This window comes from Solanum verrucosum, unplaced genomic scaffold (assembly GCF_900185275.1).
Source record: "Solanum verrucosum unplaced genomic scaffold, falcon-dt-bn FXZP01000103.1, whole genome shotgun sequence".
Classification (NCBI taxonomy): Eukaryota; Viridiplantae; Streptophyta; class Magnoliopsida; order Solanales; family Solanaceae; genus Solanum; species Solanum verrucosum.
Window position 1 is genome coordinate 1,283,581 of NW_026020048.1, and position 26,212 is coordinate 1,309,792.

General features: G+C 33.3%; 3 protein-coding genes and 1 non-coding gene across 6 annotated transcripts; 3 read left to right on the plus strand and 1 right to left on the minus strand.

Annotated features, from left to right (window-relative positions):
• Window positions 1-2,436: 2,436 nt before the first annotated feature.
• Window positions 2,437-2,508, minus strand: TRNAQ-UUG (transfer RNA glutamine (anticodon UUG)). Its single transcript has one exon. It is a non-coding gene; the product is annotated as a tRNA-Gln (tRNA).
• A 3,945-nt stretch (window positions 2,509-6,453) lies between these two features.
• LOC125822457 (splicing factor U2af large subunit A-like) lies at window positions 6,454-10,873 on the plus strand. Its single transcript, XM_049501857.1, has 6 exons — window positions 6,454-6,598; window positions 7,767-7,930; window positions 9,031-9,147; window positions 10,132-10,193; window positions 10,408-10,620; window positions 10,850-10,873. Exons 1-5 carry the CDS (start codon window positions 6,515-6,517, stop codon window positions 10,452-10,454), a joined length of 474 nt encoding a protein of 157 aa, XP_049357814.1. The 5' UTR covers window positions 6,454-6,514; the 3' UTR covers window positions 10,455-10,620; window positions 10,850-10,873.
• On the plus strand, window positions 10,850-21,137 carry LOC125822451 (splicing factor U2af large subunit B-like). Of its 2 annotated transcripts, none has more exons than XM_049501848.1 (14): window positions 10,850-10,929; window positions 11,045-11,098; window positions 11,178-11,237; window positions 12,125-12,185; window positions 12,268-12,380; window positions 13,317-13,432; window positions 16,318-16,416; window positions 16,503-16,578; window positions 17,810-17,898; window positions 18,732-18,798; window positions 19,133-19,231; window positions 19,332-19,413; window positions 20,074-20,141; window positions 20,744-21,137. In XM_049501848.1, the coding sequence occupies exons 1-14, from the start codon at window positions 10,894-10,896 to the stop codon at window positions 20,879-20,881; spliced, it is 1,158 nt and encodes a 385-aa protein (XP_049357805.1). In that variant the 5' UTR covers window positions 10,850-10,893; the 3' UTR covers window positions 20,882-21,137. The 2 variants fall into 2 exon arrangements, with proteins under 2 accessions (XP_049357805.1, XP_049357806.1); XM_049501849.1 differs by having other exon boundaries at window positions 18,735-18,798.
• Window positions 21,138-22,377: 1,240 nt separating this feature from the next.
• Window positions 22,378-24,807, plus strand: LOC125822455 (uncharacterized). 2 transcript variants are annotated; one of them, XR_007442648.1, is made up of 5 exons: window positions 22,378-22,663; window positions 22,917-23,157; window positions 23,538-23,658; window positions 23,815-24,061; window positions 24,464-24,704. XR_007442648.1 is itself a non-coding variant. In XM_049501855.1 (5 exons), exons 1-5 carry the CDS (start codon window positions 22,452-22,454, stop codon window positions 24,674-24,676), a joined length of 918 nt encoding a protein of 305 aa, XP_049357812.1. In that variant the 5' UTR covers window positions 22,378-22,451; the 3' UTR covers window positions 24,677-24,807. The 2 variants fall into 2 exon arrangements, 1 of the variants encoding a protein (XP_049357812.1); XM_049501855.1 differs by having other exon boundaries at window positions 23,815-23,945; window positions 24,464-24,807.
• Window positions 24,808-26,212: the final 1,405 nt, after the last annotated feature.

The window sequence follows — 26,212 nt, forward strand, 5'->3', positions numbered from 1 at the left end:
GCATTCACCAAACAGAAACAAAATAAAGTCATTAATAATTAGTCATAAACGGGGCCTATATATGTGCTGTATTATTATTATTGTCAAAATGATGATACGGTAAAGTACTAAAAATGCCATCAACTTGTATCTAAAGTTCCTCTCCCACACGTCCTTATAATAACATACAAAATATATTAATCAGAAGAACTCTCTAGATACCCAAAAATGCATTTTAGAAAAGATAAAGGAAAATTTATACAAAATTTTCGAACTTCAATGAATATCTCGTAATTTTAGAATAAAAGATCTTATAATTTATTTATCTATATATATTTATATTTTAACACAATCACTTGATTGAATCTGTGGGAATTGAAATGAAATTAATAGATATTTCTATTTCAACTAACAATAAAGTATAAACGATTTATTAAAATTTTCTATAGGAAATAATTTACCATTGATTACCAATCAAGGTACTTATTTAAAAGAAGATATATTTAATAGAAAATTGGAGATTAAGGTCTAACTAAACATTGGAGACAAGAAAAGCACTAATCATGTTTAAGTTAGAATTGTGACTTTTAAATTTTAATTAAAATCCTGAATGATAAGTTTAAATATTTAAAGAATTGAACTACGGCACAAAAATTAAAGTCTTTGAACTTTTAAGTTGCTCCTTTTATTGAATTTTCCTATTATACAAATGAATTTTGTTTTTTCTAATCCACATTAATACAACTTTTTGTTCAACTTGGCAAATGAAATTCAACGATGCATTTAAATATAGAATAATATAACTAAACAATAAACATCATAGAAGACAATAATATTTGATTAAACATCAAAGTTTTGAATATTCTTCTATGTGCCAAAAGTTTAAAACAGTAATATTTGATTAAATTATTTACAATTATTAAAAGAACAAACATAAAATTTCTAACTCCATCACAATTTTAATCGCGTAATAATTATCAATGAGACAAAATCTTTGTCTATATTCTTTTGTCGTAGCTAAGAAGAGAGAATTAAATGGACAAATTGATAGGAGACTAGTGCACTTTATAATCTTCCAAATGTGTGGAGCAAAAAAAAAAAAAAACGAAGAAGTAACAATTTCCATTGAGTAGGAACTTTGTCCATTTAATTCTATAGGGTATAGCAAGTTGGCCTTTTAATGATAGAATTTTATTGTTAGGAGTCGTTTGATGTGAGATATAAAATATAATAATTTTAGGATAAAATGTATGATTATTTTATCATGTATTTGGTTGGAGGTATTAGATAGTCTTGAGACTGTTTATTCTCCTATTTATATTATAATGATATAATAAATTATTTTATATATATTGAAATAACTTATTCCGAAATAATTAATCTCATAATAATAACTTATTTTTAACCAAACCATCCGTAAGAATCTTAGATCTCATTTTTAGTGGATGAAGATAAATATTCAATTTGTGGAATCATCTCAAGAACAAGACAAAATTGATTTAATTAATTATTACGACTTTAGAACAGAACTAAAGAATATTTTAGAATATGCCGCACATCTATATATAATATTTATACTTAAAAGCTCCTGAACTTTAGGCTAAGTGCCTGTGTGACCAAAAAAATATATTAAAGAAAAATGAGAAAGTATTTTCGTTTTAAAAAAAAATCTCAGATCAATAACTACTTTTAAATAAAGTAATTTGTGTATGGTTAATTTTTGTTAAAAACTACTTTTGAGTATTAGATTAAAAAAAAGAGTATAAAATTACAGAGTATTTTTTTGTTAACCTCATTAGTCATAAATTGTATCTTTCGAATTTTTGAAAACGATCTGACATTCTTTTTATTTATTATTTTTGTTAATTTCCCAAACATATCTAATTATAGAAACAAAAGGAGAGAGTGACCCCAATGTTACTTCTTTAAACAAATTGTATTTTTAAAATTTTTGTGAACTATAGAAAAAAATTTATTTATTGCCGTGTCCTTTTATTTCTTTTCTTCTTGTTGTGGTTTTGTCATTCATGTGTCAACTTAGGTATAAATAAAATGAATAGAAAGGAGCTAATAAATGGAGAATGAGACTTGACACACAAATTCTTCCATACACTTTACCTAACCAATCACAAAACAATTTCTTCCCAAAATTTCACGTCATCACAATTTTAGAGTAATACATTTACGCATTACTTGAACCGAAGTCTATTAGAACAACCTCTCTATCTTACAAGGTAGGAATAAAGTTGCGTATATCACCCTGCCAACTTAATGGTTTTAACTGTTAGTTATATCATACATCTATGTAAATTGAAAAACAATAGAAAGTTTTATTAATATATAATGTAATCATCAATAGCCAACTGTTTTGTTAGTGCTGGATTTTATAATTTTAGATTTTTATTATACATTATATTAAGAAGGCAAAAGGGAAATAAATAAAACTGAAATAAAAGGAGGTCCTACCGGGAGTCGAACCCAGGTCGCTGGATTCAAAGTCCAGAGTGCTAACCACTACACCATAGAACCATCAAGCTATTACACTTTGTTGTTTCCTAATTTGGAAAATATGTAAATGAAATGTGTATGATGGAAGTTGTTTTTATCGAAAATATCTTTAACCTTGGTGTGAATTTTGCTCCCCGAACTTGTGTGAGTTTTAAAAACACCCCTTTATTTGCAACATGAGTAAAATACACCCTTGAATTTTCGCCAAATTTAGGAGTGTTTTCAACACTTCTCTCAACATTTTATTAAGAGTATCATGCTCCTATAAAAGTTTGAGACCATCTGCTATGTTATGTTACAGCTCGGAAGTGAATTTAAGTTTAGTTAGTCAAGTAAAGAGTTTTTTTAAGGATGTCAATCATTCGAGGACGAACGATAGAAATTAAAGTCATTATTTTTTCCCCACAAAACTAGTACTTATAAATTATAATGTTTAATGTGAATTTTTCGAAATAAGACGGTACCTACTAGCTAGGTGGGACTACTTGATATTTGAAATTTTAATTAAGAATTGATAACTTGTTAAATAAGTGATTATTCAAATGGTTTTTAAACATATCTTAATTTTATTTTTTTTGGGTACACTGGAAATACGTTAAACATATCTGAATGCTAATCAACTAGTTGCCACAAGCATTATCTAAATCTATGGTCGGAGCTTAATAATATCTATTATTAGCCTACTTTAAAAAGACAGTTTAACAAAAGACAAAAGAATAAATAAATTAAAATAGGACGTTGAATTTGGTCATGTAACTATGTTCTTAAACTTGTTGGTACACATGATAACATAAATTTTTTTATGTTTAATCATACAAAAAATAATACATATATATGCCACAGAATAATTAAACATAATTAAGACCGTACACTAAATTGTTTATGAATTGTGATCAATGATTAATCATTTTTCTTATAATCACCGATGGACACCTAGGTGAGAATATTTTATTGAGGAGCAACAGAGCAAGGGATGAGAAGATATTGTTAATATAGTCCTATTAATTATTTTATCAGATCGTCAATTTTTTATTTATACCTCTTCAAATTTTTTTAATGTTCAGTTCTATATACTAGATACGAATTCAATACTTAAAGTTTATGATTTCTACAGGTTATATCAACCTAAAATTAATACTATGACAGAGAGAGTCCCCAAACTCACATGAATCTATAACCCACAATATATACTATATATAGATCTACCCTTACTATGTAAACAAGATTAAAAAAAATTCAGACGACATAGAAATTACATCTTATAAGAAAATTAATAATATTTCACTTTAATAAGTATCTCGTAATGTTATATCACTTTCTAGTTCGTAATCTTTTATATTTTGCCCATTATCATAAATTATTGAAATAAACATGCAGGTATAATTAATAATAATTCACTTCCATGAAAAATATGTATTTGATTAAAGAAAATGAGAGATAAAACGTGCTCATTTGACTAAAATGAAGATAGAGAAAGACAAAAAAATGTTTCCAAGTGTAGTGGTAATTGTTTGTCTATTAAGATTGTGATCGATGAAATGAATGACGAAATTCTTTCGCTCATAATCATAAATGTTTGAGTTTGAATTTAGAAAATGAAAAAAAATATTCTGATTATGTATATTTTATATGATATATATTTTAATTAATTGAATCAATGACTTTTAAATCCAAATAATAATTCAAAAGAATAAAAATAGATTGTTTTGTTCGATCTATTGTTTTCAAATTTCCATTATGATAAAATAGTTTGTCTGGATGAATAATAGCCACGATGACAGGGAGGGACTAAAATTATGCTACGTACGTAATGGGTGGCGTATGATTGTAAGTTGTAGGGGTTTCTAATAACTGGTCCTTAATTTCTCCAAGGGACGTATTAAAGGGGCAATTGAGGACCCCGTAGCATTGAATTCGTTCTTCTTTAATTTATGTGATATCATCTAACTTGATATTTAGTTGGTTGGTTAACTGAACTTTTACTTTCTTGATGATAATTCGACTTTTTATATTGTAATTCTCTTTTCACCCTTATTTAAAAAATAAAAATAAAATTGACACAAGATTTAAAAAATTGATTTTTTTTTTTAAAAATAATTCATAGAACTCTCAAAAAAACCAATTTAAAGGGTAGAAAAGAAATTTGAGAGTTAAAATCTTTCTGATTATTAAAATGGACTAAAAAAGGAGAAATATTAATAACACCCCTAACTTTCCGAAGTATTGATAGCCTCAGAAATACCTCTCTACTTGACTAATTAAACTTAATACACATCTGATATGCCACATGACATAACAAGTGGTTTCAAACTCTTGTAGGATCATGAGACTCTCAGTAAAAAAAGAAATTAAAAAAAGTGTTGAAAACATGCTTAAACTTGACGAGAACTTAATGATGTATCTCAGTCATATTGCAAAGATTGAGAGTGCATTTAAATTCAGTTAATAAAATAAAAGAATATTTTTAAGATCATCAATAATTAAGGAATGAAACTAATAATTTGGACCCAATTTAAAGATATTTTCAATATTGTATGAAAAGAAAAATATGCCACAATTATAATGTGAGAATAGATAGAAAAGAATATACTTCCAAACACATGCCGATAAGAAAAAGATTTCAAGTTGAAATATAAATAAGGCCATGACCCCGTGTGAACTCCGCGTTTTGGTCTTATCGAGTTTGACACATATACACGTATTGGATTTGTGGAATCTTGAAAGGTGGCTTTATGGGCCATGCTGCTTGGAGGCGTCGCCGGATAAGACTAAAAAAATATGTTGAAAAATTTGACAATAATTACAATTTGCTATGATTGTTTTTTTATACTAAAATATAAAAAATATGCTTTATCAGTACATTTGAATGTACGATATTATTAATCATGGTTGTTGTAACAGAAGCCACGTTTCATTACATATCATTTCTTTCTCTACTATATATATATTTGGGGTTTGATAGTTCTCTGTTTCTATTTTGAGTTTTCTTCGTTGGCGCCAACTTGGGTTGTGAAAATAAAATAGAAAAAGTTGTTCGGTGTGATGAAATATTTGTTTGGGTTTGAAATTAATTGTATCCGAAGAAGTATGACGTAAATAGTCTATTTTGACACAAATATATATATTATTAGCATGGAGATAATTATCTTTGATCACCAAGTCCAAAACCTATCCCTTTAGAATTTAGATTGGGTTACAGACTGAATACAAAATGACCTGTTTGGGTGGGGTTAGGTGGCTGATTGAGTAGTAAGGGTCATGTTTAGTAACTGGTTAGAGTTATGCAAATATTATTAGTAGAATTATATATATATAAGATATATGAATTAGTTAAGTAGGGTTAAGTTATTTCATATTATATATTCGGCATAAAATAACACATAAATTTCGTCAAATATATATATATATATATATATATTAGTTATACATGTTTTTAAATTACATACCGAATCTATCGTATTCGGTGCGTTGGAGTTTATACCAACTAACAAATGATTCATAAGGAATTTAACCAAACTATCTAAACATGAAGTATGAATTAGATAATTTTCAAGGTATATATGACATATATAATGTTCTCTTCCTTTCTATCTTCTTTTTTGCCCTCTTTGCCTTTCTGAAGCTATAACAAAGTGAAAGAGAGAGCAAAACATAAGTGATTTTGAAGTAGAACAAAATATTCAATTTCAAATTATTTATTGTTATTAAGGATATATAAATTGAGATGTGAATAAAGGTTGACTAACTAAGATTTAAATACTAAAAATGTTATATATACATTAATTTTTTTTTTTGTAAACACTGTGAATTCTAACAACAAGAATGGTGACAGAAATTCAGCCCAAATCACTTAAATATGGGCCTCATTTAGCCCATAAACCTATTTTGTGAGAGATATTCAGCCCACTTAGTTGATACCCGATATTCAAAATCGAATTCGAATCTTTTCCCCAATTCTGGTTCCATCAAAATCAGAGAACTAGGGATAGGTTTTGGACTTGGTGATCAGAGATTCAAAACTACTGATATGCCTCGATATGAAAGTAAAAATGACGATCGCAGAAGATCGTCTCCGTATTCTTACGAAGATCGGAAGTCGCATCATCACCAGGTTAATTTTTCTCTGAAAAATTTCTGGCCATATGATAAGTTGATTTAAATTGCTCATAATTTGCTTGAATAATTTAATATAATCATTACAAAATCTAGAAACTTGACCTAATGAAGGAAGTGATATTATGTGTATAAACAAATTACTAAAATACTGGTAATCTTCGACGTGATCTAAAGCAATTTAATCTGAGAAAGAGTGCCTAAGTTTTTATTTCAAGGAACAGTTAGTTGCATAAAGATTACGACTTGAAGCTCCACTAGGCCAATTATTTGTGTTGTGTAGAGATTAGGGGTACATAACTCGCGGGCAAAACCAATAACCTGAATGGAATAAGTGTTGGTGGTTTATGGATATCAGGTTATTGAGCTACCAAATTTGTAGGATGAGAAGTGGTTGTGTGCGAATGGAACTTTTATGTTACATTGCCACATGGTTGTGGCTGCAGAGAAAATGCAATCCCAAATTGATTGAAATTCTCATTTCTAAGACCTTCAAGAATGAAAATTAAAATGTATTAGCCCTGTCAACTTTACTTTTTCCTGTTTCTAGAGAATGTAGAAAGTATTAGCTAAGGGTGTTACCTTGGAGTAGTAATGGACCTTGGTGTCTATCATGGGAGAAAATGTTGACAAAAAGAAGTAGGTGGTTTATTGCAATACTTCTTAAGCTTTGGTGGAAAAAGAGCTGCCCGGTATATGTTCCGGTGAGAAATAGAAGGTACTCGGTGGATTAGTTGAGCTACGCGTAAGTTGACCCGGACATCACCATATTAAAAGGTAAAAGAAGTACTTAAAAATTATGTACCCGATGTAGCAATTCCATACTTGTTATCTAGTATGCCAATTTAATGTTGCTAAACATATCCTGGAACCATGTAGAATGGTGTTGGATATATTATGGAACTTCAGTATTTGATGTTTAATAATTAAAATATGCATGTTGTATTCATTCAATTCGATTTAATTTCAAGCACTCATATTTAAAATAACCTGGCTCTTTTTTGTTTCCTTGCATTGTCAACTCCATAGAAGAAGCTTTTGATTGGGAATGTTGATTAGTTAGGCCAATTTTAGTTTGTATGTCATCTCCTGAACTCGTAAGCACATATTTCTTTGCTTGCTGCTTTGGCCTAATTTCAGAATATTGTCTAATTGGACTTCTCCAGAGCCAGTCTAATGGATCACAGCACTACAGAGTGAAGGCTAATGGTTCTGGAGATCAAGACCATCACAGTCACCGTGAGGAGTACAAGGATAAAAACACTAGGAGCTACAGAAGAAATGACGACAATGAGGATTACAGCCGTTCCAGGAACCATAAATTTGACAGGTCATTTTAGGAAAAGTGTTTGTATGCATAAGCTTTAGATCTTTCCATATGTTATGATGGTTCTTTTGTGGGGTAGGGGGTGAGTTCATTTTGAATTGATAGGTCATACTTCCCTCGTGGTTCATTTTGTTTTGTCCAATTTCCAAAAGTTATCGCTACATTCAATGGGAAGAAATAAATAATTAGAGGATTAGTTAATTTATAGGATTTGCTATTTTTGGAAACACATAATTAATCTTGATAGTGCTTCTGGAATCAGACAAACGGTTCGATGAGGAAAATCAAGGCAATCCAATGGGCTCTTAGCTGGAAGTCTTTGTACAGTTGTAATTTTGGCCAACACAAGACAATTCTTTGTTGTTTCACCAATAAAAAGAATATTTCTTCGATGGGTTTCCTTCACTTTTACACAATTTTTTTTTGTTAAGTAAAGCTTTTAAAGTAAAATCAATGAGCAACACTAGCACTAAGGCTGTTCTGGACACTACAGTAGGATGTCCCAAGTACAAAATTTGTTCAACTTTGTAACAAACTAACCGGAATCTATCATAGAGTCCTCTTCATATGCATATTGTAAATTCACCGAGAAGCTAACTAACTAAGCACCTATGTTTGAAGACAAACAGCGCAGTTCTTCTGTTGAAACATCTTCGATTCCTTTCTTTCTGCACCACCCAACAGACAGATGCAGGAATGGTTCTCCATAATCTGCTCAGCACCCAAGGAGTTCCTCGACATTCTTTGGCATCACATATCTTAACCCCAAAATATGTTCAAAATAAGGTTACACAACTGGGAAGGTGGGAAAAGTGCGAATAGAAAGAAACAAAGAAGATACTTATCATTTCATATCTCTCTTTGTACTTCTCACAGCAACAGATTCTTGGCAGCTTATTATATATTAAAGAATTAAAGAAAAACACAAAGCCAAATTATACATATAAACCTTTAGTCTGATGATGGATTGTATATATAGCTTACATGATTTTTACGAGTACAAGTAACACACTGGATAAATGATTATCATTTTTTTTTGAGAATGGTAACATTAAAATGATTATCATTTTTTTGGCCATTTGGTTATTATTGTGATTTTATAGGCGCCAGGATCGTGGAGGTAGAGAGAAGGGTGAGACACGTAGATCCCGTTCTAGGTCAAAGGATTGGTCTCATGACAAAGCTAGATCAAGATCAAGTTCTCCTTTACCACCAAAGAGGTTTCCTTATAATTTTTTTAACAATATGAATTTCCAAGTTGATAACTCGTTATTCCTTAATACGTTGTACTCACAAGTTTTCTTTTCACAAATTATGGCAAGATCTCAATTAGTCACATTATCATGTGGTTTTATTTTAAGGGTGTGTTTGGTATGTAGGAAAATCCAATTTTCCCATGTTTGGTTAGTCAAATTACTCTCTAGAGTATATAGATGACCCTGTGGCTACTGTAGACATTCTAAGGTCCTTATAAAGATGAAGGAGGATCTAGGGATAGTTTTCTTTTTTCTTCTTTTCTTTATCTTTTGTTTATGCCCGACGCACAAGTGTGGAGGGAGGATATGCTGTAAATTTTTGGATACCAGCTTTGAGCTGATGATTGATATACAAATGTTACCTTTATCACAAAAAATAAAATTACTCTCTAGGAAAAGAAGTTCCTTTAAAATGAAGAAAATGACTTCCTTAATTGAAGTTGAAAAAATAAGTCACATAAGTGACATTGTAAGTTCATTATCTCTTACTCACCCACCCAACATCCCCCATCCCCTCCTCTTGACCATCCCCACCCCTGCCACCCCTAAACCACCACTCCCCACCACATCCCACTCCTATAGTGGTTTGCTAGATAACATAAAATACTCTTGAGATAATATTTTTATGCTTACCTACCAAACCTTAGAAAATAAGTAAGAAACCCACTTATTTTTCAAGAAAACATTTTCTAGGAAAATATTTTCCATGGAAATCATTTTCCTCCATACAAACACACTCCAAATGTTTGCAATTTTTTTATTATATTAAGAGGATTCATGTCTTTTTCTCAATGCACTATTTCATTTTCCTGCAAGGGATTCGTTTGTTTTCGTTCTTGTAATACATGAATCTATTTTACTCAAATCATAGAAAAAATTCTTGATTCATTCAACTCTTCGAGGCATCCACAAAATTGATTTGTCATAGGCTGTTTTTCTTTTCGACAGCAAGCGGACAAGTGGCTTTGATATGGCTCCACCAGTTGCAGCATCTTTTTCTAGTGGGGCAGGTTAGCATTTAAAACCTGAACAGCACATATAATTATTGCTCTCTCTTACCTAAAATGATGTCAGTCCTTTATTTAGAGATTAATGGTTATGTTCAATATGATAAGCTTTAATTTGGTTTCATGCTGATAATTTCTACTTGAACTGAGAGATCGTTGTTGTGTTGTTTGCTGTTGTGTTGGTTCCTTTTTTGTGATTTTGTTACATATGGCTAAGAAGGCAATATTGGACTTTATGTCCCACCATGCTACTCGTGGGCGTGAGGACTGTAGATTTAATTCAACGAGGAATCAGTGCTTCGGTTAGCTGGAACTTTTCCATCATCAACAGCAACTGTTGTAATTTGGTAGACTCACAATTGTTATCCAGGAACCTGCAGTGGTGGAATATAATTCTTGTTTTATTATCTGAATGGTATACAATATCTTGGTAAGGAATAGTAGTTTTTCCCCTTTTATGCTCTCTCTTCTGGTAAAAAGTTGCTAATTTAATCCCTTTGTGTCGAAGAATAAATTTTTCAAAATTTTTTATGAGGTAATCTGTTCAATTTTAGCATTTAAATCTGTCATTTGTCAGTTGTAACACATTATAATTTCTCAGTTCTTACATTTTGCTTCATCACTATCGATTCCCTCTTTACTTATTCCTCATTATGTAGAACAATTTCTGGGTTCTTCCAACGGTCATCCATCGATTACTGGAATGTTACAGAATGTTTTTCCAACTGATGCAACTCAGGTATGACTATTTTAATTCATATGATTGTTTCTTATATTTATTTTTTGCATCCTCAAATGTAGCTTTTCCATATGGATCCATTTAATTATTTCTCTGATTAAGGTGTCTTCAACAGGTTAATCCATTAGGTTCATTCCCTTTCTTGCCAGTCCAAGCCATGAGTCAGCAAGTAACTATATTCTTCTGAAGCTCAATTCTCTTCTGTATTTACAACAAGTATTTCACATTTTTTTCTGTTTTGCTCATAGGCTACAAGGCATGCACGACGAGTCTATGTTGGTGGCCTTCCACCACTGGCTAATGAACAGGTATGGCGATATTGGTATAATGGTCCATTTCCATCATCTTTCATCCACATTGTACCTGGGGTCCTGACTTCTCTCTGAAATGGTTGTCATGACTTAATGGCACATGTTATACTTTATTATCTTTTTTTTAAGCTTGCACATTGTAGAGGCTGAATTGTATTACATGTATTCTAAGATTGGTAATGGTTCTTCAAGTCATGAGTTTGATCCTTGCCACGGACAAAAAATCTGTTATTTAGAAGGGTGAGGGAGCATGCCCGCTATCCATGGAGAGATTCGAACTGTGCATATTAGAAAAAAGAATGGTGATGACTGTTAGAAATGGTTTTATGGTAAAAGGGTGAGAAAATGGTGAAAACAGAGGTTCATTGTAGGGTCGGAGACAGGTATAAATTTTAACTTGAGGAGGAAATGTTTTGGAAACAGCTCCCTAGCCATAGGCATATAACTTACGATGTTGATCTATATTTATAAATTAGGCCATAGCCTTGCATTCTTTCTAATTTGGGATTGAGGTGTAGTTGGTTTATTTATGAGCATGAATGCATCAATTTGAAAGATGTTCTCTTTTTGCTTTATGAAAATTGAAAAATTTGCCCCCTCCCAAACAAAGGGGTATGTCCATAAAAATTCTCTCCTTGTGCTGAAATTGTCCCATTAAAACAAGCTGACATTTTAACTCAACTATAAGACTATCAAGGACAAATGTGTCCCTTTTTCATTCTCGTAAGAGTGAGTCGACATTGAGAGTGCTCAATTCTCAAGCGTCGTATGCCATATAAGAAAAATATGCTGTATGGTAGTATCTTATTGCAGGACTTCGTCATATCAAATTTTGTCTCTCTTAGGATTCCTTATTTCTCCTTCTTTTGCTGCATCTGAAACAGACAATCTCCGCATTTTTTAGTCGTGTTATGATTGCAGTTGGTGGAAATTCTGCTGGCCCAGGTGCATTCAAGTTTCCAAAGTGATACTTTCATATATTTCCACTGTACACCCCTTGTGAGTTTAACCTTTTTCTGAATCTCAGGTGATGCAGTTGTCAATGTGTACATTAATCATGAAAAGAAGTTTGCATTTGTGGAGATGAGAACGGTTGAAGAAGCCAGTAATGCAATGGCATTAGATGGAGTTGTTTTTGAGGCATGTCAAACTACAGCCTTCTCTCTCTCTCTCTCTCTCTCTAGGTTTTGGGATTCATCTAGTTTCTCTCTTTTGGCTCAATGAGAAGTGACTTAAAGTTCTAACACTTATCTTTTTTCAATTTGGGTGGAAGGGGGTAAGGTGGTGGTTTGGGAGTGTGAAGGAAAGAGCAAGGGAAACCCAAGGGACTTAAGATAATTTTTATATCTATGGCTAGAATGATATTTAACAACTTACTAATTGAAAAAAAATGATTCACTTCTAATGTTCCCCTTTATTCTTTTGTTTTGTTTGTGAGAATTTCCGTTATAATACATGAGATGGAAAAACAGTCCTGATTCTTCATGAATAGAACTGTATCCGTGGCTCCAGGTAATGAGATCCATCTATGTTCTATAGTACTCAATAATTCGGGTATCTTCATGAATCATCTCATTGAGGTTAGCTGAAGATGCTGATATGTTTTGATAGATGATGCAACTCTCATCATGTTGTGAGTAATAGAAAGCACTTCCAATCCTTTTTATTTTTTTATTCAAACGAAAGCACTAATGCTGAGAACTTTCTGACACCTTTTTCTGTATACTTGTTTGAGGGGCAAGAGTTTGGGAAATAACTTTTGACTTGAAATGAAATTTATGTGTTCGGCATGGATGTTTCAAGAGGAATAGTTTGGAAGACACCTTTAGGCTTTAAAGGAATTTTATAATTTCTTGTCAGCATTAATTCTCCATAATAGTAGTACTTGTTCCTATGAAGATGTTTTCTGCAGACAGATGAAAATCCTCAAATATTCTTCCCCATTGGCAATGACATATATAAATGAGTATTCTTTGTTGTTTGCTAAGCTGGGAGCTCGTGTCTCTAGTTCTTTGTTTCGCCATGTGCATTTGTTAGTCTAACTATTTGTTATTCTCTATTGTTTACTGTAAACAGGGTGTTTCCGTCAGAATTCGAAGGCCCACTGATTACAATCCTTCTTTGGCTGCTGCACTTGGTCCTGGCCATCCAAGCCCTCACCTTAACTTAGCTGCTGCTGGACTCATGCCTGGGTAAGTGGAAGTTGTCTATTTTCCTTCATTGTTGTTGCTGCTGAAATCGTGCCCCTGTTTCATGGTGGCCTAATTTTTGCTTGATTGGTATTAGAAAGGTAAGTTCTATAGCTAATTTTAAGGCCGGAAATATATTGGAGTGAATGATTGGCCGCTAAAGTCCAATATAACCACAAAATGAGTGTCACTGAGATACACATGCTAATTTGCCGTTGTACAAGATTGGAAACGACCACATTAGGCAGAGGGTGCAAGTAAGTAGCTTGCATCGAGAATAAAGTTAGAGATAGTTGCTTGAGATGGTTTGGTCGTATCTTGTGTCAACCTTCAGATGCACTGGTCTATAGATGCAAAACCATGTCGAGTGAATTTGTTATAAAGGGGACGAGATAGACCTAAAATCACATGAACGGAAGTTGTCTTGAAATCCCTATAACCTTTTAAAATGAACTCCTATAACCTCCCTCACTTATGATACTCGACAATGTCAGCATTCCTTTCAATGTCATGCAAACCTAGAGAAAAAGTACTATGGAAGGAAAAGATTTATTTAGACAATACCTTTTAGTTGGGACTATGCCCTATTTTGGGATTTGTTGCTCCCAATTGCACACGCAAGTGTACGTGGTCGCGCAAGTAATATAGTGACTCTTAAAAGAACCGGATTATTGAACCCAAAGGACTTGTCAATTAACTATTTACTAAATTATACTAGTCTAATTATTTATTTAAGAGTGCCAAAAGTGTTTGATTTTTATTTGTAAAGAAAAGAATGCATGAATGAAATAATAAAATTACTTACAGTGATTGGAAAATTCCAGGGCTGCAGCATGCATAGGGTTTCATGTATCACATCTCATGTATGAATTAGCTACGGTTATCAAATTACTGATTTACATGGTTGATTTTATGATCATGGTCTCCCGACCTCTAATTGCCTACTCCAATTAGCTGTCTAACTACATCGTTGAGCAGGGATAAGCAATCCTAATTGGCGAGCATTTATATTTCATCATGTTTTGTAACCAAGCTAGGTGTTCGTCCGGGCGTCTCTCCTAAACACAAATCTAATCAATTTAATGAAAGATCAAGCATTTTGTATCTCTACGGTGATCAAGCACGAAATACTAAAACAAGAATACAAAAGTAATTTAAAGTGATAACCAACATTAATTCAAAACAATTGATGTTCAACAATTACCCGTAGCCACAACCCCAGAACAAGGGTCTTTAGCTACTAATGTCTAAGAAAAGAAGAAGAAAAAAACCCTAAAAAGTATTGACAACTTTATACTTGATGTCCCCATAATAATTATTCTCATGGACTATTTATAGAAATAGAAACCCTAAATAAAATAACTGAGTCCAAAACAAATTGGGAAACCAAACCCAAAAAGGATTCAGTTTCCTAGTTGTGTATTATTCCGCCGCCACTTCCGCCGCCTTCAACTATTTGGAAATGCCTTCACATGAAGCCACGTGGCAGTAAGGCCAATATCAATTTGCTTTCTTTGGTTATCTGTACAATTTGTATAAATATGAATATAATATTCAATTTAATCCATTAAGCTGCCTGCTTGATTTCGTTGTATAATCTTCTATCTTTAATTCGTTTTAGCTCCAAACTTCTTCATCTTTACACCAATTTACTCCTACAAATAAAATGCACTATTTAGCACAATCCATAAAATTCATGCTAAAAAAAGACAAATAAAAATACTAAATGTGAGACAAATAATGATTAAAATATATATTTTTGGCCTCACATTAGGATTTTTCTTGGGAGGGGAAGTGGATCGAAGATGGGAGCATACATATGCTAAGTTACTTGGACTCAGCAAAATCGGTGCCGCACCCGTGTTGACATGACACTGACACGGGTAAGGGTGTGGGATCTGTATCGGATCCGGTCAAACTAGATCGGGTGTGTCGACCAACAATTCAGAGAAGAAAATTGAAAATTTTGATATCTCAAAGCAAATATTTGGATAGATCGGAAATAAATACCTTCAATTTTTCTGTTGTATAGTGATTTATACTAGTCCTTTGTGTCCTTCGAAGGTTTTTTCTTGATAAATTAGAGTGATGTACCGTACCAAAGCTCTCGTGCTAAGCACACATTGGTGTATGAATTTGTGAGAGAGGAGATGTGTCCCGTTTTGGAACTGAACTAGGGTTCTTCATTGTTTTGTTTCTCTGGCTGCTTCATTTTATGCATGATTGGAGAAGAGGGGAACGTGGGGGTTTGGAGAAATAGGATGTGGGTCGGGTCGGTCATGGTTTGGGCCAGATTTGGTTTTGAACATTGGGCTAAATTTGGCTGAATATTTGGACATGGAAGATGGTCCATAACATGAGTGAGACCAGGTCCCTTGGAGTCTTCTTATCAAAAATAAAATCAAAATTAGAGTATTATTTAAATGAAAAATAATTTTCGATTTAAATTAGAGTATTATTTAATCATAATTAGACCAGGTCCCTTCGACGGTACATTATAAGTTTTCCATAGTGTCTCATATTTATGTATATTTTTAGATTTTTAGTTTTTTTTTTGCCGAGTCCCCGCACCCATATTCGTATCTAGATTCATATCCTGAATCTTAAAAATTAGATCATGAAGGATCCGACATGCGGATCCACACCCGTGTTGGACTCCCGCACCGAGTCCGAGCAACTTAGTACAGATGCACACCAAGCACCCTTACACTGAGAAATTATGATTCTTACAATTGCAGTGCTTTGTTGTCTTCTATTTTGGGAGACTATTTTGTGTATGGTTTTTGTTCTAACAAATAATGTTATTCTTTTCCTCTTAAGTTCTTTCTTACCCTGCCAAGCTGTTTCCTTTTTTGTTTTTGTCTTCATGTGCATATTTTTCTCATCAGAGCAACTGGGGATGCGGAGGACCAAGATCGTATTTTTATTGGTGGATTGCCATACCTTTTTACTGAGGTGCAGATAAAAGAATTACTGGAGTCTTTCGGGTACACAAATCTTTATTAGATGGCCATTATCACTAAGTTTCAGAATTTTACTGGAGCTCTAATGTACTGAATGTTGTCTAGTGCAGACCTTTGCGTAGATTTGAGGTGGTGAAGGATAGAGACACAGGAAACTCTAAAGGTTATGGTTTCTGCACATATCAGGTGATTAAGTTGATATCTAAGTTTATTCTTGCCTTAGACTTTTTAGATGTAGAAAATGTTCCAACTCTTTCCATATCAAGATTGATTTTTGAAAGCTAATTAATTAGACGTGTTTCTTCTTTTGATCTTCATTTTTGAACCGTAAATATCGTTCCATAATTTGATTATTTACTTGTTATTACTAATTTGATCCCATGCTTTTCAGGCTGAAAATCTGCTATTTTTGAAAGTGTTGGCTTTATAGTTTATGTGCATCATTTATATTCTTGTAAAAGCAAGATCACATACTCTTCCTCTCAATTACTTGATTGAGTTGATCCTATGGTTTGAGATTGAGAGCTTGCTGATTGATGTCTAGGGTTTATAGTTTTGCCTTTTAGGCTCAAATATTTTTGTTGTATTGCTTCCTTTTATTTCGTTGATACTTCAAATTTATTTTTTAATACTGCATCAAGCATTGTCATATACTTCACTTTTTTGTTGGTACTTCAGATGTCTGGTTTATAATTTTGCCTTTCAGGCTCAAATATTTTTCTTTTATTGCTTCTTTTTGTTTTTGTTGATACTTAAAACTTTTTTTTAAAATGCATCAAACATTGTGTTTCTCTATGGTTTTTCACTTCTTCCGTATTACTCCACTTATCAGTTAATGTGGTACCTCAGACTCTCAATCATCTACTTCCCCTGCAGCCTCCACTTCAGTTCCACATTATGGGATCTCATAGATACCTGGGCTGATCCTACAGCCCAACTCTGCTTCCTTACTGCAGCATATCAGCCATTTGCAGATAATTTGCTTTATCTCTCTCCATTCTTCCTATTCTTGATATTCTCATTATTCCTCCCGTCATAGTTTACTGAAGATGTTGCTGATAAGAAAAAGTTCACTGAAGATGTCAATCTGTTTAGTTAAAATTTACAAATGAGGCCTCCAATTTTTTTAGATTTCCGAGAATAGATAGAATTTTGTTCTCCTTGCCAGCACATTTCTCCGTCCAGCCTCTTTCTACATTGATTAATAGGATATGGTCTCATCTTCATGCCAGTTGAGTAAAATGCTCAAAAGTTTTTCAAATCTGCAGAGGTTTCGCTGAGTCAACACTGAATTGTCCTCTGTTTATTATAGATCTCGATTTTTCACCTCCTTTAAATAAAATGCTATTGCTTCTTGATAATGCTGAAGAAGGTTCTACGTTATAATGGGTAGCTGACCAACTCTTACTTGCTTCAGAATCCATTGGATACAGACATGGCTTGTGCTTCTTTAAATGGCTTAAAAATGGGTGACAAGACACTGACGGTTCGACGCGCTACCTCTAGGTATGTTCTCATCTAGTTTGTAGGAAATCTAATGATTGAAGACTGGCAATATGTGAGGCTATGCAAAATTTTGGCCTGCAGTAATGTAATCCGGATTTCATCTCCTAAACTTTTTTTTTCTATGAAATATTGCTTTTGAAATTTTCTGCAAGTCTTGCATTACCTCTTTGTTTGTGTCTTAGTTGAATGAATTTGTAATGGCTTCTTTGTCGTACATTTATTCCTGCGTAGCATCTGAAGCAATCATTTATAGTAACAAATCAATTTTTCTAAACTGAACTCGTCTGATTGCTTACTTTTGTGTTCAAACATCATCCGGATCTACACTGTGTACATTGCCAGATTATTATGTTTTTGAGGTTCATGTTTAAGTGTTGACCTTCCTGTGAGATGAAATATGGAAGTACATTATGCTACCAAAGAAACATGTGTCTTCAACGTATTTGGATAGTCTGAGATGTTGTTATGTCAATTTTGTCAATCTTTGGGAAGAGCGTACCAACTGATAATTCAGAATCAAATTTTGTTTATTTTTTCAGTAAAGATTCTTGTGCTTTTAGAAACAAATGCCTTGCATGCTCTCTTCGTCCATCTCAAAAAGTAGAATTTGTAAACTGCTTTGAACTTAACAATGTTCAGCAGCCAAGTAAACTTTTGAATGATGATTAACTTCTTTCCCTATACCGACTATATCGTCCATATGCTGCTGAAGGGGTGTTTGGTTTCTGGGAACCACACTTCTTGTTTGGATTTTGGAAAGGGCTATTCTGTATTTAACCCTCCATGGTAATTTACTGTGCTCTTTTATGACTTATTTCCGATCATGTTTACAGTAGTGGGCAGGTGAAATCTGAACAGGAGTGTATATTAGCTCAGGCAAGGCAGCACATAGCTATGCAGGTTGAATACTTTCTACTGTATTAACTTATTATTCTAAATACTCCCTTTGTCCCAAAAGTTTCGACATTTTTCACTTCCTGAGTTTTGAGCTAAGTGAACTTTGACTAACATTTTAGAATAATGTTCATGTGCAGTTTGATATGTGCGAATTGCAATTTGTAGTACTTTTTGTGAAACTTCTAATGTCTAATTTTAATTCAATATAATAAATAAAATTGATCTGATCTAACTCCTAAAATTGGTCAAATTGACCTCAATAAGCTAAAGGTGACTGGGACGCAGTGTGCATTTTCCCTTAATTTTGAATGCTGAAGATTACGGTGCTTGCTTGCAGAAAATGGCTTTTGAAGCTAGTGGTATGACTATTCCTGGTACCGAGATAGGGCCTGTTGTGACTGCTGAAATTCCAACCAAGGTCTTATGCTTAACTGAGGTATTTGCTAGTCTGGGAAAGGTTATAGAACTTATATTTAAAGACAATGGTAAAATACTGTAGTAATGCTAATGAGTTATCTTCCTCTGAATATTTGAAGGTGATCACCCCTCAAGAATTATTTGACGATGTAGAGTATGGAGAAATTTTGGAAGACATGAAAGAAGAAGGCCAAAAATTTGGTAACTGCAGCTTCTCATTTCAATCTGTTTCCCGTGTTCACATTGAAATTGTTTCTATTCAAAAAAAGATGATTGAACATGAGACACTTTTAAATTGATTTATTATGAGGCCGCTTTAAATAACCGCAGTAGTACCAGGGAGGGTTATCTTCTCTTTGATAACTCGTAAAAACGACCAAAAGCTCTAGTATGATGTTTGATTTCTCACCTCCATAATTGGATGAACCAATGATTTAAGACTTAAATGAAGAAGAGATTAAGGGAAAAAAGGTAACTGGATTTATAATAGTTTTTGGTTCTATGGGCAAAACATTTTTGAATAGATGATAAAAGATTGGGTACCTTTGTAGAACAATATGCTTCAACTGTTCGTGTTTGAACTTTCAGCCATGAATTTTGTCTTGCAAGCTGCTCTATAAAGTCGATTTCACTCACAGGACTACCCACTGTTTTTTCCCTCATAAGTCTCTGCTACTTACATAACATGGGCCTTTGACGTGTTCCCCCATTTATGTGGATTCTTATCTTTCAATTTGTTAAAATTTCCTAATATATTGTGCATCCTTTTTTGTTTTGGGTTTTCCTTTTATGTGTGCTACTCAATCTGTACAATTAAGTATTTGATAAGTCAGTATCGTATTTCCTTTGGCTGAATTATAGGTGACTTGATTGATGTTGTTATTCCTCGGCCAGAACCTGATCAAAAAATGGTGGATGGTTTTGGGAAGGTAATAATGTTGTCATTTTTACGTGTCTAACCTTTAGGAATTAATTCAATTTTGTTATGCTGAGCATTTGTTGTATCCGTGCTGTGTGTTCTGCAAATACTTTTTATTGTTCAATTGAGCAATGAAACCTGTACAACTTTGCTGCCATAGATAGCCCATGGTCACTTGCTGGTTGACATTGGTAAAAATAAAGTGCTCTGTTACTAAAAGTTATCGCTTATTTTCCTTTTTACTGTTTGATTCTAGATTTTGAGATCATCATAGAATTACCAGTTTAGGCAATTTTTGAATGAAGATGTGATGCATAAGCATTTTTAGGTTTTTCTTTCCTCATCTGTCTCTTATATGTTTTAATCCTCAACATTTTGCTGCACAGAGAATTGAAACGACTCATTATTTAATCCTCATTAAAAATGCACACAAAATGTAGCATGACTATCAAATGATCATTTTGCTAGTAATGTACATCTTGATAGTTCCCCCTGCATGGGTGTTATATATAGCCATAAATCAATAGTCAGGATAATACGCAACAATTATAGGAGTCTTTTTCGATCTTGATTCCCCTCTCCTTTCAGATGGTTTTGTGTTTCAAATTGCAGGTATTTCTTGAGTACTCTGACACTATCGGTTGCACTAAAGCAAAGGCAGCACTTGGTGGCAGGAAATTTGGAGGGAATACTGCTGTTGCCATTTTTTATCCTGAAGACAAATACTACAAGAAGGATTATGCCTCTTAGGTTTCTGAATATCTTCCATGTTTATATAGTCTTGTATAGTTTTAGTGCTTGTAATCATCCATTTAGCTACGGTCAAGGCTGTTTGATAATTTTTTCTTCTATCACAATTGAAATGCTAACCTACCCATGGTGGGTTGTTTGAGCTCTTTGATATAGTCTCTCTATTAGGAGAAGTTTTTCATGTTTCAAACTACTGTAATGACCAGATTTTAGATGGTACCAGATTTAATATCAATATAATTCTCAATACTACTAACATATAAGCCTTGTTCAACTACTAGTTGATACCAACTTATAGATTTCTTCATGTGATTTTAAATCTATCTGATTTTAGCGTATTCAATTATCATATAACTCACCTATAGATTGGTGCATGTAGATGTTTAATATGACATAATCATATCGCCTTTTTAGACACTTTAATCTAATTTTTATTCTCTTTTGGGTTACTTATACCTTATGTTGGATACAATCACTTCTAGTACTACTAATACTTTTCAATTTTATTCGATTACACATTTATCTAAACATTCACATTTCAATGATAAGTCATTTATTAATTAGTTGAGGTTTAAATGTGTCAATATTCATTTCAATCTAAGTACTAATGTTAACATAACACGAAGAGCAAGAGAGTGAATGAATAATCAGATCTCTTTCTCATTTTCTATTTAAGACAACATAAAAGTTAAAACTACAAAAGGAAAAAAATATAAAATTAAAAGTAGAGATTCAAGAACGTGAAGAAATGCCAAAAGGGAGTATATAGTAAAGTTTTATCCAAAAAGTATGGTTTGCTGATTAGGATTTGCGTCACTGTCAATTCATAGTTTTATAGTTATAGATAAACTTTGACCTATCCTCCAATTTCCCAATTAACCAAGAATTAAATTTACTACATTTGTCATGAATAATCAATTTTAATCCAAGATTTGTTGGGAACTAAAATCCTCAAGCAACCAATGGTCTAATCTAACTTGGCCATTTCATAAGATTAACATATTCTTTTTGTTATCCATCTCAAGTTTTAAAGTGAAAAAGAAAATATTTATTTAATCCAAGAATTGTTGGGAACTACAATCCTCAAACACAACCAATGGTCTAACTCTTGACCATATTATAAGATTAACATATTCTTTATATTATCCACCTCAAGTTTAAAGTGAAAAACAAAAAAATATTTTTTAATCCAAGAAATCTTTATGCACTAAAAATCCTGAAAAATAACCAATGGCCTCACTTGTCCATTTGATTAGGTTCCATGTCATCCACCTCAGGTTAAAAGAGGGGGGAAATGAGTTTTTTTTTATTCTATGGCCCCACTAAAATCCTCAAAAACAATCAATGGCCCCACTTGCCCATTTTTATAAAATTAACTTAACTTTCTCTCCATCTCAAGATTATTAATGGATAATGTTGACACTTTTTGTCTCCTCCAACCCTCTTAGCTATAAATACTCGTCAAATCACATATCATCTCTTATATTTTTTAACAAAGTTTATCACCTTGTTTGTGCTTTCTCACTACCCCAATTTACTTTTTCATTGATTTTGTTTGAGAAGAAAGAAAATGTTGGCAATTTTCAAGAAAAGTGTGGTTGATCCACCAAAGGAGCTGCAGAGCCCAGCCTCTTTGCAATCATCAAACAAGGCTGTTTCCCCTGAAGAGACTATGAAGAATTTCTTAGCTTCAAATTCCAACAATGGGTTTTCCATTGGATTCATGGACAAGGCATTCTTGGCCTATTCCAAACCTCCATCCTCATCAAATGCTCAACAAAGGTGAATCTTTTAAACCCCCCACCAAAAGAAGAAAGAAAGAACCCATGCCTCTGCTATCTTGAGATTTGGCTATATTATTTATGAAATGATCATAAAGATTCAATTTTTCACTAGTAAATGAACAAAAAGATAAAGTGGGATGCTAAATGTTAATGATTATTTCTTGAATTCTTCATTATTATTTTTTGTCATTTTGCTGCTTCTTATGTGTGGTAATAATGAGACAAATGTATAACTTTTTTCTCTTTTCCAGGTTGTTCTGTGGGTTGAATGACATATACTGCATTTTCTTGGGAAGCTTGAACAACTTATGGGCACTAAACAAGCAGTATGGTCTGTCAAAGGGTACCAATGAGGCCATGCTTGTGAGTGAAGCATATCGCACCCTCCGTGACAGAGGCCCATTCCCAGCTCATGAGGTCCTCAAGGGACTTGAGGGTAGCTTTGGCTTTGTGATCTATGATCATAAGGCTGGTAATGTCTTTGTTGCCCTTGTAAGTTCTTTCCTAGTTCTAAAGTTTATCCCCATCAATATGCAATTTTTAATAATGGTAGTTTTCGAGCCCGTTAGTGCTGAGCACCTCAACTATTCATTAGGTACATGTTACCTCCTACCAAACTACGGTTTAGGCAGATAGAAAGAAATGACTTTGGCAGATTTTAACTCTTTCTTGCAGATACAATCACCAAAAGAAAGTGCATTTTCTCTACAAATGTATATAAACAACACTTTCTTACTCTAATTGGAGATGGAATGATGGTGATATCAATCTTGAAAGGAAACATATACAATAGATTATTTATTATATTCTATTAAGACATAATTTACTTTTTTTCTCTTTCATTGAATGTCATGAATGGTGTCTATGTATAGGGTGCTGATGAAACTGCAAAGATGTTCTGGGGAATAGCATCTGATGGATCTGTCATGATCTCTGATAGTGTGGATCATATCAAAGGAAGCTGTCTCAAATCATTTGCTCCCTTCCCAAGTGGTATGTAGCTCAAATTGGACCAATGCTTAACGCAAATTGTCTTTATCTTTTCCAGTTACACTTGACAGGAGGTTGATGGGATACAACTTCTCCTTTTAATGAGAAAAACGCATTGAAAAAAAAAATTGATTTTTGATGAGATGGATATCTTGGCAGGGTGCATGTACCACAGTGAAAGTGGATTGAAGAGCTTTGAGCATCCAAGTTACAAGATGAAAGCAATGCCAAGAGTGGATAGTGAAGGAGCCATGTGTGGAGCTTGCTTCAAAGTTGATGTCTACTCCAAGGTGAATAGCATGCCAAGAGTTGGAAGTTCTGCCAACTGGGCTAATTGGGGCCAGCAGGCTTAGGTTCATTTGGACCTCATTTTAACTAACTACAATATAAAGAAGAAAAGAAAAAAGTACTTTATCTTTGTCTTCATTCTTGTTGTTATTTTCTGTTTCCCTGTTGTATTTCAATAAGCCTCCTGCATCTTCCATAAGGGCCTCAGCTTTGTAAATTTCACATGAGGTTCCAACATGAGAAGATTGTTGAGTTTCCCTTTTTGTTTGTTTGTTTAGTTCCTAAGTGTTGAAAAAGTAATGAGCAATTAGAACAATCTATAGTTATTTGTAATGACAATTAAGATGCAATGACCATGTAGTTGTTTTCTTCACAAAATTTGTGCTAAACCCCTTTAAGTTTCTGTAAATATTGAGCCCCATCCCTCATCCCTAAAATAATTTATTTCAACCACTATGAAATTATCCAGAGATAGATGGTTGGCTACTCACTAACATGAGTGAACAATTTGAATTTGAAGCTTACAAAGGAGGATGCACAGAAAGCTGAACAGGTCATCTCATCTATGTCATCAGATGAGTTGGAAAGAATGGTGAGATGGGCAGCAAGGATTCAAACAGGAATACAAGTTCTCAAGATTACCAAAGATTTTGTCATGGCAAATCCTGGCATGAGCTTGGCACTTTTTGTGCCCATTTTAGCAGTCTTCCTTCACCTGTTTGGCTACATCTGAGCTTTTTCTGTTCTTTTATATTTTCTTGGCATGTTAGGAAAATTCATTCATTTTTTCTTATCAGTTAATAAAATTCTATACAGAACAGCACTAAATAGTGCTGGATATGTACAATATAGCATTACAAGAAACTCATACTCCTTAACTATTCTTGCTAGGACTTGAAGAGATCTATTTCAGCATCATAAACAATATACTTTCTACACCAAAAAGTTAAGCTGTGATCATGTCTAGATCTCTTTTGATTTGTTACCTTTTGATAGAAATCTGTATCCGAAACCTGCTAGCCTGACTTACCTGGATTCGTGCTGGTAGGCCTACTAAGAGAGTGAAGTGCTCCCTCTTAGAAATTCTCCATTCCTAGTACTGAACTGTTACCAAGTCCTCTCATTCCTAGACACAATGATAGCTACTTGGTAGTCTTTGGGAAGACCCAGTTCAAGATAAAAATGCAAAGAAACCTTTCATATATGTATTTGCAACTGAATGTAGCAGAAATAGATAATTTTTATCTTCTGTATTTCGAATGTGTATCATTATCTTAAACTAAGATACCTTTTACATCCCAAGTTTTTAATGAAAATCTCACCCTCATTTGACTTAAAGAACTGCTGGTTCAACTGTAACTACTGGATAAGGAACCAAGATGGTGTAATATTAATCATGTGCTAGATATACACTTGGGTTTATTCTCATTTGTTATATAACATTTAGTAATGGAATCTGCAATGTGGATCTAAATAGTGCTTTATGGACCATGATTCAGGCTGCATATCTTATTTCATTTCTCATAATCCTAATCTTGAACAAACTTTCAGATTTAGTATTCTTGGTTCTATTTTGAAACCTCGTATTCTTCAATCACTTAGATGGTGGTTTCAGGTGAACGAGAAAGGAAGAAAAGAAATCATAACAGCTAGACCAACCAAATATTCATGTTCTATGTTTTTTTTGAGTATGTCACCATTTGTATGTGTGTAGGTGTGGGGGGTGCGTGCTGCAAAATAGAAACTCATTTGTTATCAATGAATGTTGAATAAGTAAGACTTAAAATGGTTCAACAAATATAGGCCTATGCTCATTCCCAAATAGGCTATTTTCAAGCCACTCTTGTATTTTAATTATGTCAGAGTTTTGTGAATCTGTACAATGATTCCATTATTTGCCATATACTGCTGTTGTTCTCGGTAAACTCTTTTTTAAAAATCATTAGCTGATAATCCACATATCCATACAGCTCAAGAAGCTTCAAAGTAGGTATATCATCAATCTAAATACTTCTCAGCAAGCTCTTCTAACTCTTTTGGTGACAGATCCAGAAGCTGAGGTTGGGTCTGAGCTTCGAGCTTGAGGGGAGAATTAGTCTGAATAGAGCATACTGGTGAGTCTCACACTTGTTCCATCAAAAACTCTGGTGTTTCAGATATTTCTTTTAAATATTTTTCACATTTGTATAAACTGCTCTTGGATGCTCCTACTTACTCTGATACTGTTTTTTTTTTCTTGCACTCTGTTTTGAACTGTTAATTAAGTCTT

Bases quoted from the DNA above. Each gene is read 5' to 3' on its own strand.
- LOC125822457 (XM_049501857.1), top strand. From the start codon at position 6,515: ATGCCTCGATATGAAAGTAAAAATGACGATCGCAGAAGATCGTCTCCG. The intron at 7,931-9,030 runs GTCATTTTAGGA...GTGATTTTATAG, and splicing joins AGGAACCATAAATTTGACAG to GCGCCAGGATCGTGGAGGTA. The intron at 9,148-10,131 runs GTTTCCTTATAA...TCTTTTCGACAG, and splicing joins TCTCCTTTACCACCAAAGAG to CAAGCGGACAAGTGGCTTTG.
- LOC125822451 (XM_049501848.1), top strand. From the start codon at position 10,894: ATGTTACAGAATGTTTTTCCAACTGATGCAACTCAG. The intron at 16,417-16,502 runs GTACACAAATCT...TGTCTAGTGCAG, and splicing joins GAATTACTGGAGTCTTTCGG to ACCTTTGCGTAGATTTGAGG. The intron at 18,799-19,132 runs GTTGAATACTTT...GCTTGCTTGCAG, and splicing joins GGCAGCACATAGCTATGCAG to AAAATGGCTTTTGAAGCTAG.
- LOC125822455 (XM_049501855.1), top strand. From the start codon at position 22,452: ATGTTGGCAATTTTCAAGAAAAGTGTGGTTGATCCACCAAAGGAGCTG. The intron at 22,664-22,916 runs GTGAATCTTTTA...TCTCTTTTCCAG, and splicing joins TCATCAAATGCTCAACAAAG to GTTGTTCTGTGGGTTGAATG. The intron at 23,946-24,463 runs GTGAATAGCATG...TTGAATTTGAAG, and splicing joins AAGTTGATGTCTACTCCAAG to CTTACAAAGGAGGATGCACA.